The 12,316-nt window shown below is 45.3% G+C and overlaps 1 protein-coding gene across 3 annotated transcripts in view; it reads right to left on the reverse strand.

Annotated features, from left to right (window-relative positions):
- The window catches only part of IL17RC (interleukin 17 receptor C), a 259,633-nt gene that overhangs the window by 54,848 nt on the left and 192,469 nt on the right, over positions 1 to 12,316 (reverse strand). For all 3 annotated transcript variants that reach the window (XM_078661840.1, XM_078661839.1, XM_078661838.1), the window contains 3 exons: positions 9,663 to 9,853; positions 4,951 to 5,001; positions 3,698 to 3,743 (listed from right to left, as the gene is read on the reverse strand). In XM_078661840.1, the coding sequence (XP_078517966.1) occupies positions 3,698 to 3,743; positions 4,951 to 5,001; positions 9,663 to 9,853 (288 nt within the window). The remainder of the gene's footprint in view (positions 1 to 3,697; positions 3,744 to 4,950; positions 5,002 to 9,662; positions 9,854 to 12,316) is intronic.

The raw sequence follows: 12,316 nt of genomic DNA on the forward strand, positions 1-12,316 counted from the left end.
CACTTACTGCATGGCAGGGTCTCACCAATCTGGGAATACATACATCCATGGTGTACTTCGGTACACATCATTGTTGGTCCATAAAGGCCGCTCTTCTGCAATGTCCCACCTACACTCTGTTGCCCACACCACACTGAGATCCTCAAGCGCTCTTTAATGGTCTCCACCATTTTTAAAACATGCACCTTTTAATTGCACCACCCTCTGCAGTTCATAACATCTGACCAATGGTCGATTATTAATGTGAGAGGTGAACGGTAACTTGAACTAAAGGCTCAAGCGCCAATCGTAATTGAAATACAGATAGGGGCCGATTCACAGAACTAACTTAAGACAAAATCCTAAACGTACTACTTTTGGTATTCACAGAAGTTAGGATGTTGTCTTAAGTTTTTCTTAAGACAGACTTAAGACAGATTTAAGACAAAATCCTAACTTAAGTCTGTCTTAAGTTTGTCTTAAGCCTCTCTTAAGTTTGTCTTAAGACAAACTTACGACAAAATCCTAACTTCAGTGAATACCAAAAGTAGTACGTTTAGGATTTTGTCTTAAGTTAGTTCTGTGAATCGGGCCCATAGTTTGGGGTACCATCACCTGACATGTGAGGTATGCTGGTGGTTCGCCTGTCTCTTCTCAGCTACACCCCACATGAGTAGCATTTCTGATTATCTACAGGGAGATAAATATAAAATGTGCCATGTGGAATTCTGAACATGACGTTCAATCTTGTGGAGCCGCTTCCTATGTCCCCTTTCCTTGAAGTGATTGAGCATATCAATAATGCACGCATCGTACGCATCGCCATGGTACACAGATTATGGCGGGATCCTCATGTTCTCCAAACGGACTTTTAAAAACTTTTCCATCTTAACTGAATGTGGAAAAGGGTGTCAGTAATTGAAAGGGAAAAGCTTTACCACATAGTGAGGTTGTAGAAAAGGAAGAGTACGATTAAGACGATAGGTTAGCAGTCTAGTGGCGAGGGATTCCTGGGCATTTGACATCTACCTTCAGATCAGCGCTGGTCCATGTGCACAAGAAGGCACCGAATTCTTTCACACTTTGCCTGGCAACAGTGAGTGTTGCTAAGTTGCTTCACTAGCACTTCAGAGTTTGTCACCCACCATTCCCATCAATCAATTTTGTTTTGTTTTCCTTTTCTTTGTCCCCCAGTTCTTTTACCCCTGCTAAGGCAGGGTGTTGTTGGTTCTCATATCATTGGCTTTGTTGTTGGTTCTCCTAGCATTGGCTTTGATGTTGTTTCTCATATCATTGGCTTGGTTGTTTGCATATAATTGCCTTTGATATTGGTTCTCATATCTTTGGCTTTGTTGTTGGTTCTCATATCATTGGCTTTGTTGTTGGTTCTCATAGCATTGGCTTTGATGTTGTTTCTCATATCATTGGCTTTGTTGTTTTCATATAATTGCCTTTGATATTGGTTCCCATATGATTGGTGTTGTTGCTGGTTCTCATATCATTGGCTTTGTTGTTGGTTCTCATATCTTTGGTTCTCATATCTTTGGCTTTTTTGTTGGTTCACATATCATTGGCTTTGTTGCTGGTTCTCATATCTTTGGCTTTGTTGTTGGTTCTCATATCATTGGCTTTGTTGCTGGTTCTCATATCTTTGGCTTTGTTGTTGGTTCTCATATCTCTGGCTTTGTTGCTCATTGTCATATCATTGGCTTTGTTATTGGTTCTCAGATAATTGGCTTTGATGCTGCTTCTCATATCATTGGCTTTGTTGCTGGTTCTCATATCTTTGGCTTTGTTGTTGGTTCTCATATCTCTGGCTTTGTTGCTCATTGTCATATCATTGGCTTTGTTGTTGGTTCTCCTAGCATTGGCTTTGATGTTGTTTCTCATATCATTGGCTTGGTTGTTTTCATATAATTGCCTTTGATATTGGTTCCCATATGATTGGTGTTGTTGCTGGTTCTCATATCATTGGCTTTGTTGTTGGTTCTCATATCTTTGGTTCTCATATCTTTGGCTTTTTTGTTGGTTCACATATCTCTGGCTTTGTTGCTCATTGCCATATCATTGGCTTTGTTGCTGGTTCTCATATCTTTGGCTTTGTTGTTGGTTCTCATATCTCTGGCTTTGTTGCTCATTGTCATATCATTGGCTTTGTTATTGGTTCTCAGATAATTGGCTTTGATGCTGCTTCTCATATCATTGGCTTTGTGGCCGCTTCTCATATCATTTGCTTTGTTGCGGCTTCTCATATCATTGGGTTTGTTGTTGGTTCCAGTCGCAGCCAGCATGGCTCGCGGGTGGCATGGCGGACGCGGGGAGGCCCAATGTTAGAACATTTTTTTAAATTAACACTTACCTTGCTGCCGGGTCCCGCGTCTCTGCTCCTGCTCTCCTCCGTCGTACTCCAGGAACAGGAAGCACAGCCAGGCTCCCCTGACCAATCACAATGCTGCAATGCAGAACTGTGATTGGTCTGAGTGTCTTGGTTCGAAGCTCAGCCAGGGAATGGGGCCTGGGCATGTTCTCCACGCATGATGCCTGCGTGGAGAACAGGGAAAGTGTGCGGGCCATACAGTCATGTGCACTCAGGAGTGGGCAAACCACTCCTCACGCTATCCTGCTTCGAGAGCAGAGCAGCTCCACCCACCCGCAAAGCTGCACAGAAACATAAAATGATAATAACCTGAAGTTATTATTATTTTATGTTTCCTTTATTTGCACTGCCTAAAAGCAGTGGGGCAACTCTCCTCCGCCATAGCAGAGGAGCCACCACTGGCTGATTCTCATATCATTGTCTTTGATGTTGGTTCTCATAACATTGGCTTCTACTTGTTGGGAATGTCTCCTGGTTTTCCACAGCAATCATAACAGCAACACTGGTGAATGTGTTGGTAAGCAACTTTCTAATTGGGTAAGTTCTGTGCTGCTGTTACTCCCATCTAGTGTGAAACATTCATGTTTACTTGCTGAGTTTTAAAGCACAGGTTCCTACCAGTACACACTTACATACAAATGTCATTCACCACTAAGGAGTTTTCTCCAAATCCAGTACCCACTCAGCCTTTGGCCACCGTTCGCCACGAAGGAGGTTTCTCCACATCAGAACTCACTCATCTTGTGAACAACATTCACCTCGAGGGCAGGCTCTAAATCTCCTGCAAGCCCTTACACCAAGAATGCCAGACACAGAGAGGAACATTTCTCTATTCCATCATTTGGAGAGTTTCAGATACAACTGTGTTTCTCTCTCTCTTCAATCATCATTCTCCCCTAGCCGTCCACAATGTTTGTTCGCATTATGTTGACATTCGCAGCGGTAAAACGGAGTATTGGTTCCACGCCGGAGTAAAACCTATGTGGGCCTTGACAAAGGGCATCTCCACTCTTTTATTCCCAGCCTCCCACTTCTCCTTTTTATAGCTATGCCCATGATTCTGCATGCCATACGCATCACCAGGTAATCCCCAAAGACTCCACCGCTCTCCACGCATCATCAAACTGATCAGAGATTGTGCCTATATGTTATCTTTACCTGCTGGTTTGAGTCAAGCACAAAATAAAACTGGTGGATTTTGAAACACACCACGGTTTCTATGATCAAGAAGGTGTATGCCCCTAATCTACTTCATCCTTTAGCGATGAGGGCGTGCACAAGATCTTCACACCACAAAATGCTCCCATCAATTGATAAAATGGACAATTGGTCACAATTTACCTTCATATGGACATGTGGTGTTTATGGTCCGGTTATCTCCTCGGACCTGCAATAGACATTACAGAGACACGTTTCAGTCCATGAGACACACACAGGTGCACACATACAACAGATTTACATTCGGTTATAGGCCTTGGCATTGGCGCTCAGCAAATCCCAAGGGCTCTGCCTAGCCAATAGCACCAACAAGGCCAAAATGTTTCTGAATTTGATTGCATTCATTTGCAGAGTGACCATAGCCTGGCAGTTTCTTCTGTAATTGGATCTATGAGCTGAAAAATAATGGAATTGAAAGCTAGACAAGGGGCTTGCCAGTGGTTAACAATTCTGTACCCACAAATTTTCATTTAATCAGGGTGCTTGAATGATTCCCTCTAAGTGACACATTCATTCTCAGATGTGGGGACCACAACTTAAATGTAAATGTGTTTGTATTTATATAGCGACTTCTACCCAGAGGTCTCGTAGCGCTGTATTCATACCGCTGTGGAACCCATCCTGGCTTTCCTGTGAAATGTCCACTCCTGGGCACCCCCAAGGTGAAGCCAGGCATCCAAGCGCTGCTGGGGCCGTTGTGGAGATTAAGCAAGCTATTGCCCAGAGTTGCAGAGTGGGACCCATGATTAGAATAGGCACCGAGGCGAGAATGATCAGGTCCGAGGAAATTGATTCCAAGAACCGCCGAGGCGGGAATTGAACCCTGGTCCCGGGCCAGACCTCTGCATCAGGGTCTGCCGCTCTAACCATTGAGCCACACTTCTCCACTTAAACAGCACCTCATCCGATGAGGCCAGAATGCATCACTCTTCCATGTGCTCCTGGACAGAGAAGATGTAGATTAGGGGGTTGAGATAGGATCAAGGCTGATTGGAAAAGGTGGTTCCCCTTCGGTAAAAATATAGGGGGGGCTTTGGAACGATGGCATGGATTGGCAATCAGAGGTATTTATACATTTCTCAAGGCGAGGGTCAGCGAGGATGAGTCGTCAGCCTGTTTAAGAAGGAAGGTTGGGGTGGGGATGGTTGGGGGTGCCATGTTGTTGGCTGAGAATTGGTCCTCGCAGGAGTGGCCCTTGTGCCAGTTCTCTCCGATGGAGACACGGACACCAGTGGTCGCCACGCTCAGCACCTCAGCAGTAGAGTCTAACTAGCAGGCACATGGCAGAACTTGCTGGACAGAACTGAGATGACTGCAAGAAGTCCTGATGTAGGAGACCTTTCATCGTCAGAGCAGGGAACTCTTCCTTCGCTTACCTGAACACAGAGGGAAGGGTGGGGCGTCACGCCCTGAAACTCCTGATTCACCTGCAAAAAAGAAAATGCAATAATGAAGACATGTTTGAGCTGGAGGGGTGAGTTGCACAGGAGGGACCCCTTCTTCGCACCATCTAACCCCACCAGTGGATGTACGTTGTTACAACGCATGCTTTTACTACGCATGCCTTTACAACGCAGGTTTTTCAACACAAGTCGTTACAACGACTTGCATTGGGGGGTGCTGTATAGTGAATAGTTTAATTTGCTATTCCAACTCCAGTCCCCGTGGATAGTAGGGAAGGTGTTGGATAGTAAATTAAACTATTACCTATCCTAGAGCGCCCCCCAGTGCAATTCGTTGTAATGACTTGCGTTGAAAAACCTGCGTTGTAAGGCACTGCGTGGTAAAAGTTGCGTCGTAAAGGATGTTTCCCCCCACCAGTAGGTGGTGCCAGTAACTCTCCTCAGCCTACAGTGACTGTCAGTGATAGTGCACAGAGGGCTCCTGTATTCGGTCCCTCAACTTTGCCTCGAAAGACTGTTCCCCTTCCCGACAATTGCAAATAAGTCCTCTTCATTACCCTGCCTATTAGAAGAAGGGTTTTAATTTTTAGGGGGCCTCTTTTCTCCAAGTTACTCTTTGGACCTCATTCTGAGATGCTGGCAAAAGGGGCTGGTACCCTCCACCCCCTACCACAGAGCTACCAAAACTGATAACTCTGGGGTGAAGAAAAACTATCCTGTTATGAGTTGGACCACGGCGGTCAACTAAGAAATGAGGAATTACCAAGGGAATTGGGCCCAATTACCCTGGTAACTCATTCTATTTTGACATGCAAGGTGTCAGAGTGAAAATTGAGGGATCCAGGAATATCCAACAAGCCTTGGAATGCCAAAGGAGCTGGTACAGGACAGATCTGTCACCTAGAAATTAAGGCCCAATCACACCGAAGGCCTCACGATGCATTTTCCCTGGGGATGGGGGTCTCCACTGACCGGTGGGATACCTGGCAGTGCGCAGCTGGCCAGGTGGGTCTTGTGAACTATCTTGAAGCTGAGCGGGAGGGAGTCCACCTCATGGGCTGGCAGAAGACCTACAGCGGCCTCCTGTGTGTCTGGCAATCCTGCTCCAGCAGAGAGACTGATGTTCATCCTCCTGTGCAAAATGATTTGCAAAGGGTTGTTCAGTGGCGGCTCCTTTGCTAGGGCGGAGAAGCATCGCCCGCCGCTATTTCAGCAGTGCAAAAAAAAAAAAAAATTGATAATAAAAGGTTGTTATAATAATTTTATTTTTCTATGCGGGACGCGGAGCCTGGTCAGGGCGGGCTGGGCTTTGTGATGCCAGAGCAGAGAGAGGAGTGGTTTGGGCCTGCCAAAATGTCATGCGCATTTAGCAAGTTCTCCACTGGGCTGTGTTGCACTGCCCCATGAAGAACACGCCCAGGCTCGAAGGCACTACGTGAGAGGCCAAATAGGCCACTCAGACCAATCACGAAGCTGTTCATGAAATGTCATGATTGGCTGTGCGAGTACGGGAGTCTGGGTGCTTCCGGTTCTACCAGCAGATGAAGCGGACGGCGTAGAGGCGTGTGGTGGCGAAGGCAAGTTTATTTTTTTAATTTATTTTTAGCGATTTCCCGCCCCTCCCCACTCCCATTCCAAGGCACGCACCCCAGGGGCTGTTATTAGGCACCTGCACCAGACACTGCATTTGGCTGGTGCACTGGACTCCCCTGGCCTGCCTTCTAAGTCCTTGAATATAGCTCCTGAATGCCTGGACCCATGGCTCTCATGTGGCTCATTCATCCTCATTCTAGGCTCTGTATCGTGCACTCTTTTGTTGGGGTGACTACCACAGAATTTAGGGAGAATTACCTGCCACAACAAGATAATATGTATAAAAAACTGTGATGGACGGAATTATTGAATTAATCTTAGGCCACATCCCAGTCCATGGTTATTTTTTCACACCATGCCACTTCAGTTCGGACCCAGCTGTATTCAAATCAGTCTTGACCCTGCTCCAATAGGAATAGTCCAGACTGAACTGCCAAGTCAGGTCCTCCCTGAACCGGAACACACTCAGAACCAGGACCTGTTTCGCCCTAGTTATGGGCTATTAGCCAGGTGCAGCTTTGTTCCAACAAGACAAGCAACTATGGGGCATAATAACAAGGGCAGTATTGCCGCTTTAGCTGCACTTTTTGCCGCTAAAGCTGCGATATTTCAATCGCCCTATTTACAAGGTGGTGCTAACATGCGTTATCGCAAGCTAGCACCCGTTTTCCCGATGCCTCGCTTTGCATCTCTAATGAGATGCAAAGTGGGCGTCACTGGGCAGTACTCCTAGTAAATTATCGCTGATGTGTACATCACAATATTTACAAGGAGGCCCAGGCATTTTTGCAGACGTTAGTTTGGGGCGAAAACCGTGGTTTTCGCCAAAAACGAAAGTCTGCAAAAATGCTGACTTACTTATACTTTATATTGAAGGTGGATTATGCTGATACGACCACAGGATCGTATCAGCAAGGTCATCGCCGTTTTCCATGAAACATCGCTGGAAAACCAGTGATGTTCCATGGAAAACATCGCTATCGCTGGAATAAATATCGCCATTGAGCTATGCGTTGTTAATACAGCGCTAGCATGGCTATAATTTCCAGCTATAGCCGGCGATAACAATTCTCACGCTAAGAACGGCCAGCGATAATTATCGCTGACCTTGATAATATGCCCCTATGAGTGTAAGATAAACTGTTAGCCTCTTTCAAACCAGATCAGGATTCTCCTCCCATTTGAGGGTAACCAGAGTCACCCAGGCCTCCGTGTTGGGACCTTTCAAACATTGACCAGCACCGCCCACCCCATCATGCTCCTCACTGGAGCCTTCTACTTGCATCAACCTTGGTGATGGTATTAAGAGGCAGAGAGTCTGCACCATGTCACTCTACTACTCCCCAGTGGCATTGATACCCGGCTGCTGTGGGGGTTACATACTCCGAGCGCACAAATCTGGGGGTGGAAGCGGGTTACGGATTTTCCCCACTAGAATTTTAGAAAGAAGCCTCCATAGGCTGACAGGCATGTCCTTGAACCCCAGCACTGCAGCTGCTTGCATCAGTAAACACACCAAGCATGTAACATTCAACAGGGATGTTTGTAAACCTCCATTGCATGTGCAGCATCCCCTTTTTGGGGGGAATGGACTGATAGGGAATTCATTTTTAGGCTCTTGGCTGAGGTACCGAGAACTGAAAGTAAATTAACCCTTCTATTGTTTAATTAACCGAAAATAAGAAGGGGCAGATTTATGTTGCCTGACGCATCTCTGCAAATCAGCAGAGATGCGCCAGGAATGATGCGGCACGCAAGTTCATCCTTGCGCCACCCATGATGCGCCGCATTTACAATGCGCCGCACCATGGCGCAGGAATAAACAGATGTGTGTCGTATCAAGGGCGTGAAGTTGGCACAGTGCTGAAGTTGTGTTGCGTGCGGCATGCAACTCCAGCACTTTTCCAACTTGCCCTATCTGTAACGTGGTGCGTCAAGCCTTACGCCTGCTTCAAGCAGGCGCAGGGTTTTGACGCATCAGCATTAGTAAAGTGACTCAGTCAAATCTTGTAGATTTCACTGAGTCACTTTTCAGGGGCATTCCTGTGACGGAACGCCCCCCCCTGCGTGGAAACACCCATATGAAACCTGACGCAGGTTTCATGTGGCGCAGGGCCTTACATTGTGACGCATCTCCATAGATGCGTCACGATGTAAGTATGTTGCAACGTGGCGCAGAGTTTACGCCGCCGCTGTGTCACAGAAGTGACGGAACGGCGGCGCAAAAGTGGCGCAAGTCCAACATAAATCTGCCCCGAAGAACTTTGTGCTTTGGTGAGAGAGAGTGGAGAGTGCACCAGCAGCAAAAATACACGCATTGTTAACACTTTGTTTTAAAAATAAACACAGCAAATTGTGTTAAAAAATTTAATTTACAAGTTCAATGTGTCTGGTTAAAACATTCTATTCTTTCAGCCATTTCCAAACTGTTTGACTTTTGATATGTGGAAAAAATACACGTGATTTGTAAAAGGTAAAATCAAAATGCTCGTGACATCACCGTCACTTCCTATGGGCCCAATTCACAGAATGAACTTAAGACTCAATCCTAAACTTACTACTATTTTGGTATTCACAGAATGCACTTACTACTTTTGGTATTCACAGAAGTTAGGATTTTGTCTTAAGTTTGTTTTAAGACAAACTTAAGACAGACTTAAGACAGATTTAAGACAGACTTAAGACAGACTTAAAACAGACTTAAGACAAAATCCTAAATTAAGTCTGTCTTAAGTCTGACTTAAGTTTGTCTTAAGTCTGTCTTAAGACAAACTTAAGACAAAATCCTAACTTCTGTGAATACCAAAAGTAGTAAGTTCATTCTGTGAATACCAAAAGTAGTAAGTGCATTCTGTGAATACCAAAATAGTAGTAAGTTTAGGATTGAGTCTTAAGTTCATTCTGTGATTCGGGCCCTCTGTCGTTATTTGTGAACTGGATAGGAAAAGTAGATCCCACCTCGAGTCTTTTCCTTAGCACTTGTGCCCTGGTGAGCATAGCACCCCCCCAGCCCAGGTCCCACTAGGTCTCTGGATTCTATTAATCTTGCATCGCGGTGCACATGGATAAGGCTTGGCCGCCATTGTACTCACAAGGATGTAAACAGAAAAGTTCTTCCGGGAGTCAGGGATGGCGTGGCACGTGGACTCCCGGCTCGGCTTCCAGCACAGGCTGACCTCCGCCGAGACGTTGCACAATGCTGTAAATTTCCACGCCAGCCTGTCACTTTGGGGTTTGAGAGTCAAATTACTTTTTCTCCAAGTATTTTCTTGATACTCAGGCACTGAAAGAAATCGTACAATTAATGAAGGTAAATTCAGTCCAAGCAATCACGCCCCTAACTCGCTGAGTTAAATGTTTACATTAAACCTGTGAACTTGTGAGAATTACAAACACAATCGATTTATAGGAGAACAAATTAGTTCAAATGAGTTCTAATGGTCTACAAACGAAGAGGTAAGAGTCACGTACCATGCGCACCAACAAAACATTAGTGCCTAAAATACATTTATATTCTCACAGTTCTTTATTTGTGCTTACATTTTTTAGAATCCACTTCCCGTCTCTTTATCTCATGAATACTGAGGCTGCCTGGTCTTGATTTCCCCTCATGCCTCTTTCTTCCACCACCCTACACTTCCTGTCTCTTTATCTCAAGAATACTGAGGCTGCCTGGTCTTGATTTCCCCTCATACCTCTTTCTTCCACCACCCTACACTTCCTGTCTCTTTATCTCAAGAATACTGAGGCTGCCTGGTCTTGATTTCACCTCATACCTCTTTCTTCCACCACCCTACACTTTCCGTCTCTTTATCTCAAGAATTTTGGGCCCGATTCACAGAACTAACTTAAGACAAAATCCTAAACTTACTACTTTTGGTATTCACAGAAGTTAGGATTTTGTCTTAAGTTTGTCTTAAGACAGACTTAAGACAGACTTAAGACAAAATCCTAACTTAAGTTTGTCTTAAGTTTGTCTTAAGTCTGTCTTAAGTCTGTCTTAAGACAAAATCCTAACTTCTGTGAATACCAAAAGTAATAAGTTTAGGATTTTGTCTTAAGTTAGTTCTGTGAATCGGGCCCACTGAGTCTGCCTGGTCTTGGTTCCACCTCATACCTCTTTCTTCCACCACCCTACACTTCCTGTCTCTTTATCTCAAGAATACTGAGGCTGCCTTGTCTTGATTCCACATCATACCTCTCTATTCCACCAGCCCACATTTCCTGCCTTTTTATCTCAGGAATAATAAGGCTGCCTCTTGATTCCACCTCATGCCTCTTTCTACTTCCACCCTACAGTTCCTGTCTCTTTGTCTCATGAATACCGAGGCTGCCAAGCTTTGATTCCACCTCATGTTTCTTCATTCCGCCGCCCTACAATTCCTGTCTCTTTATCTCATAATTAATAAGGTTGCCTGGTCTTGATTCCACCTCATACCTCTATCCCATCAGCCCACAATCCTGTCTCTTTTTCTCATGATTACCGAGGCTGCCTGGTCATGATTCCATCTGATGCCTCTCTATTCCATCAATCCACACTTCCTGTCTTTTGATCTCATGAATATCAAGGCTGCCTGGTCTTGATTCCACCCCATGCCTCTATAGAACTCTGCCCTGGATTTTCATAATTCTATCCTGGATTTCCAGAACTCTGCCCTGGATTTCCAGAACTCTACACTGGATTTCCAGAACTCTGCCCTCGATTTCCAGAACTCTGCCCTGGATTTCCAGAACTCTGCCCTGGATTTCCAGAACTCTACACTGGATTTCCAGAACTCTGCCCTCGATTTCCAGAACTCTGCCCTGGATTTCCAGAACTCTGCCCTGGATTTCCAGAACTCTGCCCTGGATTTTCTTGACTCTACCCTGGATTTTCAGATCCCTGCCCTGGATTTTCAGAGCTCTGCCCTGTATGGGAGACCCAGTCATTTCTGCCAATGATTGAAACTTCTGTCCTCTGCCCGAGTGCTCTGTAAAGGATCAAAGCCCCAGAGCTTCCAGCAGGATATTTCAGATCATACCCACCATCATCATCCTCGATAATCTTTGTCATCACCATCATCATTACAGGTTGCACCACTATAATCACCATTACCATCACTCACCATCATAATCTCCCTTACCATCACTCCAACCACAATTGCCATCACTCCCCACCATAACCACCATTGCTATCACTCACAATCATAACCACCATTGCCATCACTCGCAATCATAATCACCATTGCCATCACTCACAATCATAACCACCATTGCCATCACTCCCCACCATAACCACCATTGCTATCACTCACAATCATAATCACCATTGCCATCACTCGCAATCATAATCACCATTGCCATCACTCACAATCATAACCACCATTGCCATCACTCCCCACCATAAGCACCATTGCTATCACTCACAATCATAATCACCATTGCCATCACTCGCAATCATAATCACCATTGCCATCACTCACCACCATAATCACCATTACCATCACTCACCATCATAAGCACCATTACCATCACTCACCACCATTACCACATAAATCACCATTGCCATCACTCCCCACCATAACCACCATTGCTATCACTCACAATCATAATCACCATTGCCATCACTCACAATCATAACCACCATTGCCATCACTCCCCACCATAAGCACCATTGCTATCACTCACAATCATAATCACCATTGCCATCACTCGCAATCATAATCACCATTGCCATCACTCACAATCATAACCATCATTGCCATCA

The sequence above is a fragment of the Lissotriton helveticus genome, chromosome 9 (assembly GCF_964261635.1).
Source record: "Lissotriton helveticus chromosome 9, aLisHel1.1, whole genome shotgun sequence".
Classification (NCBI taxonomy): Eukaryota; Metazoa; Chordata; class Amphibia; order Caudata; family Salamandridae; genus Lissotriton; species Lissotriton helveticus.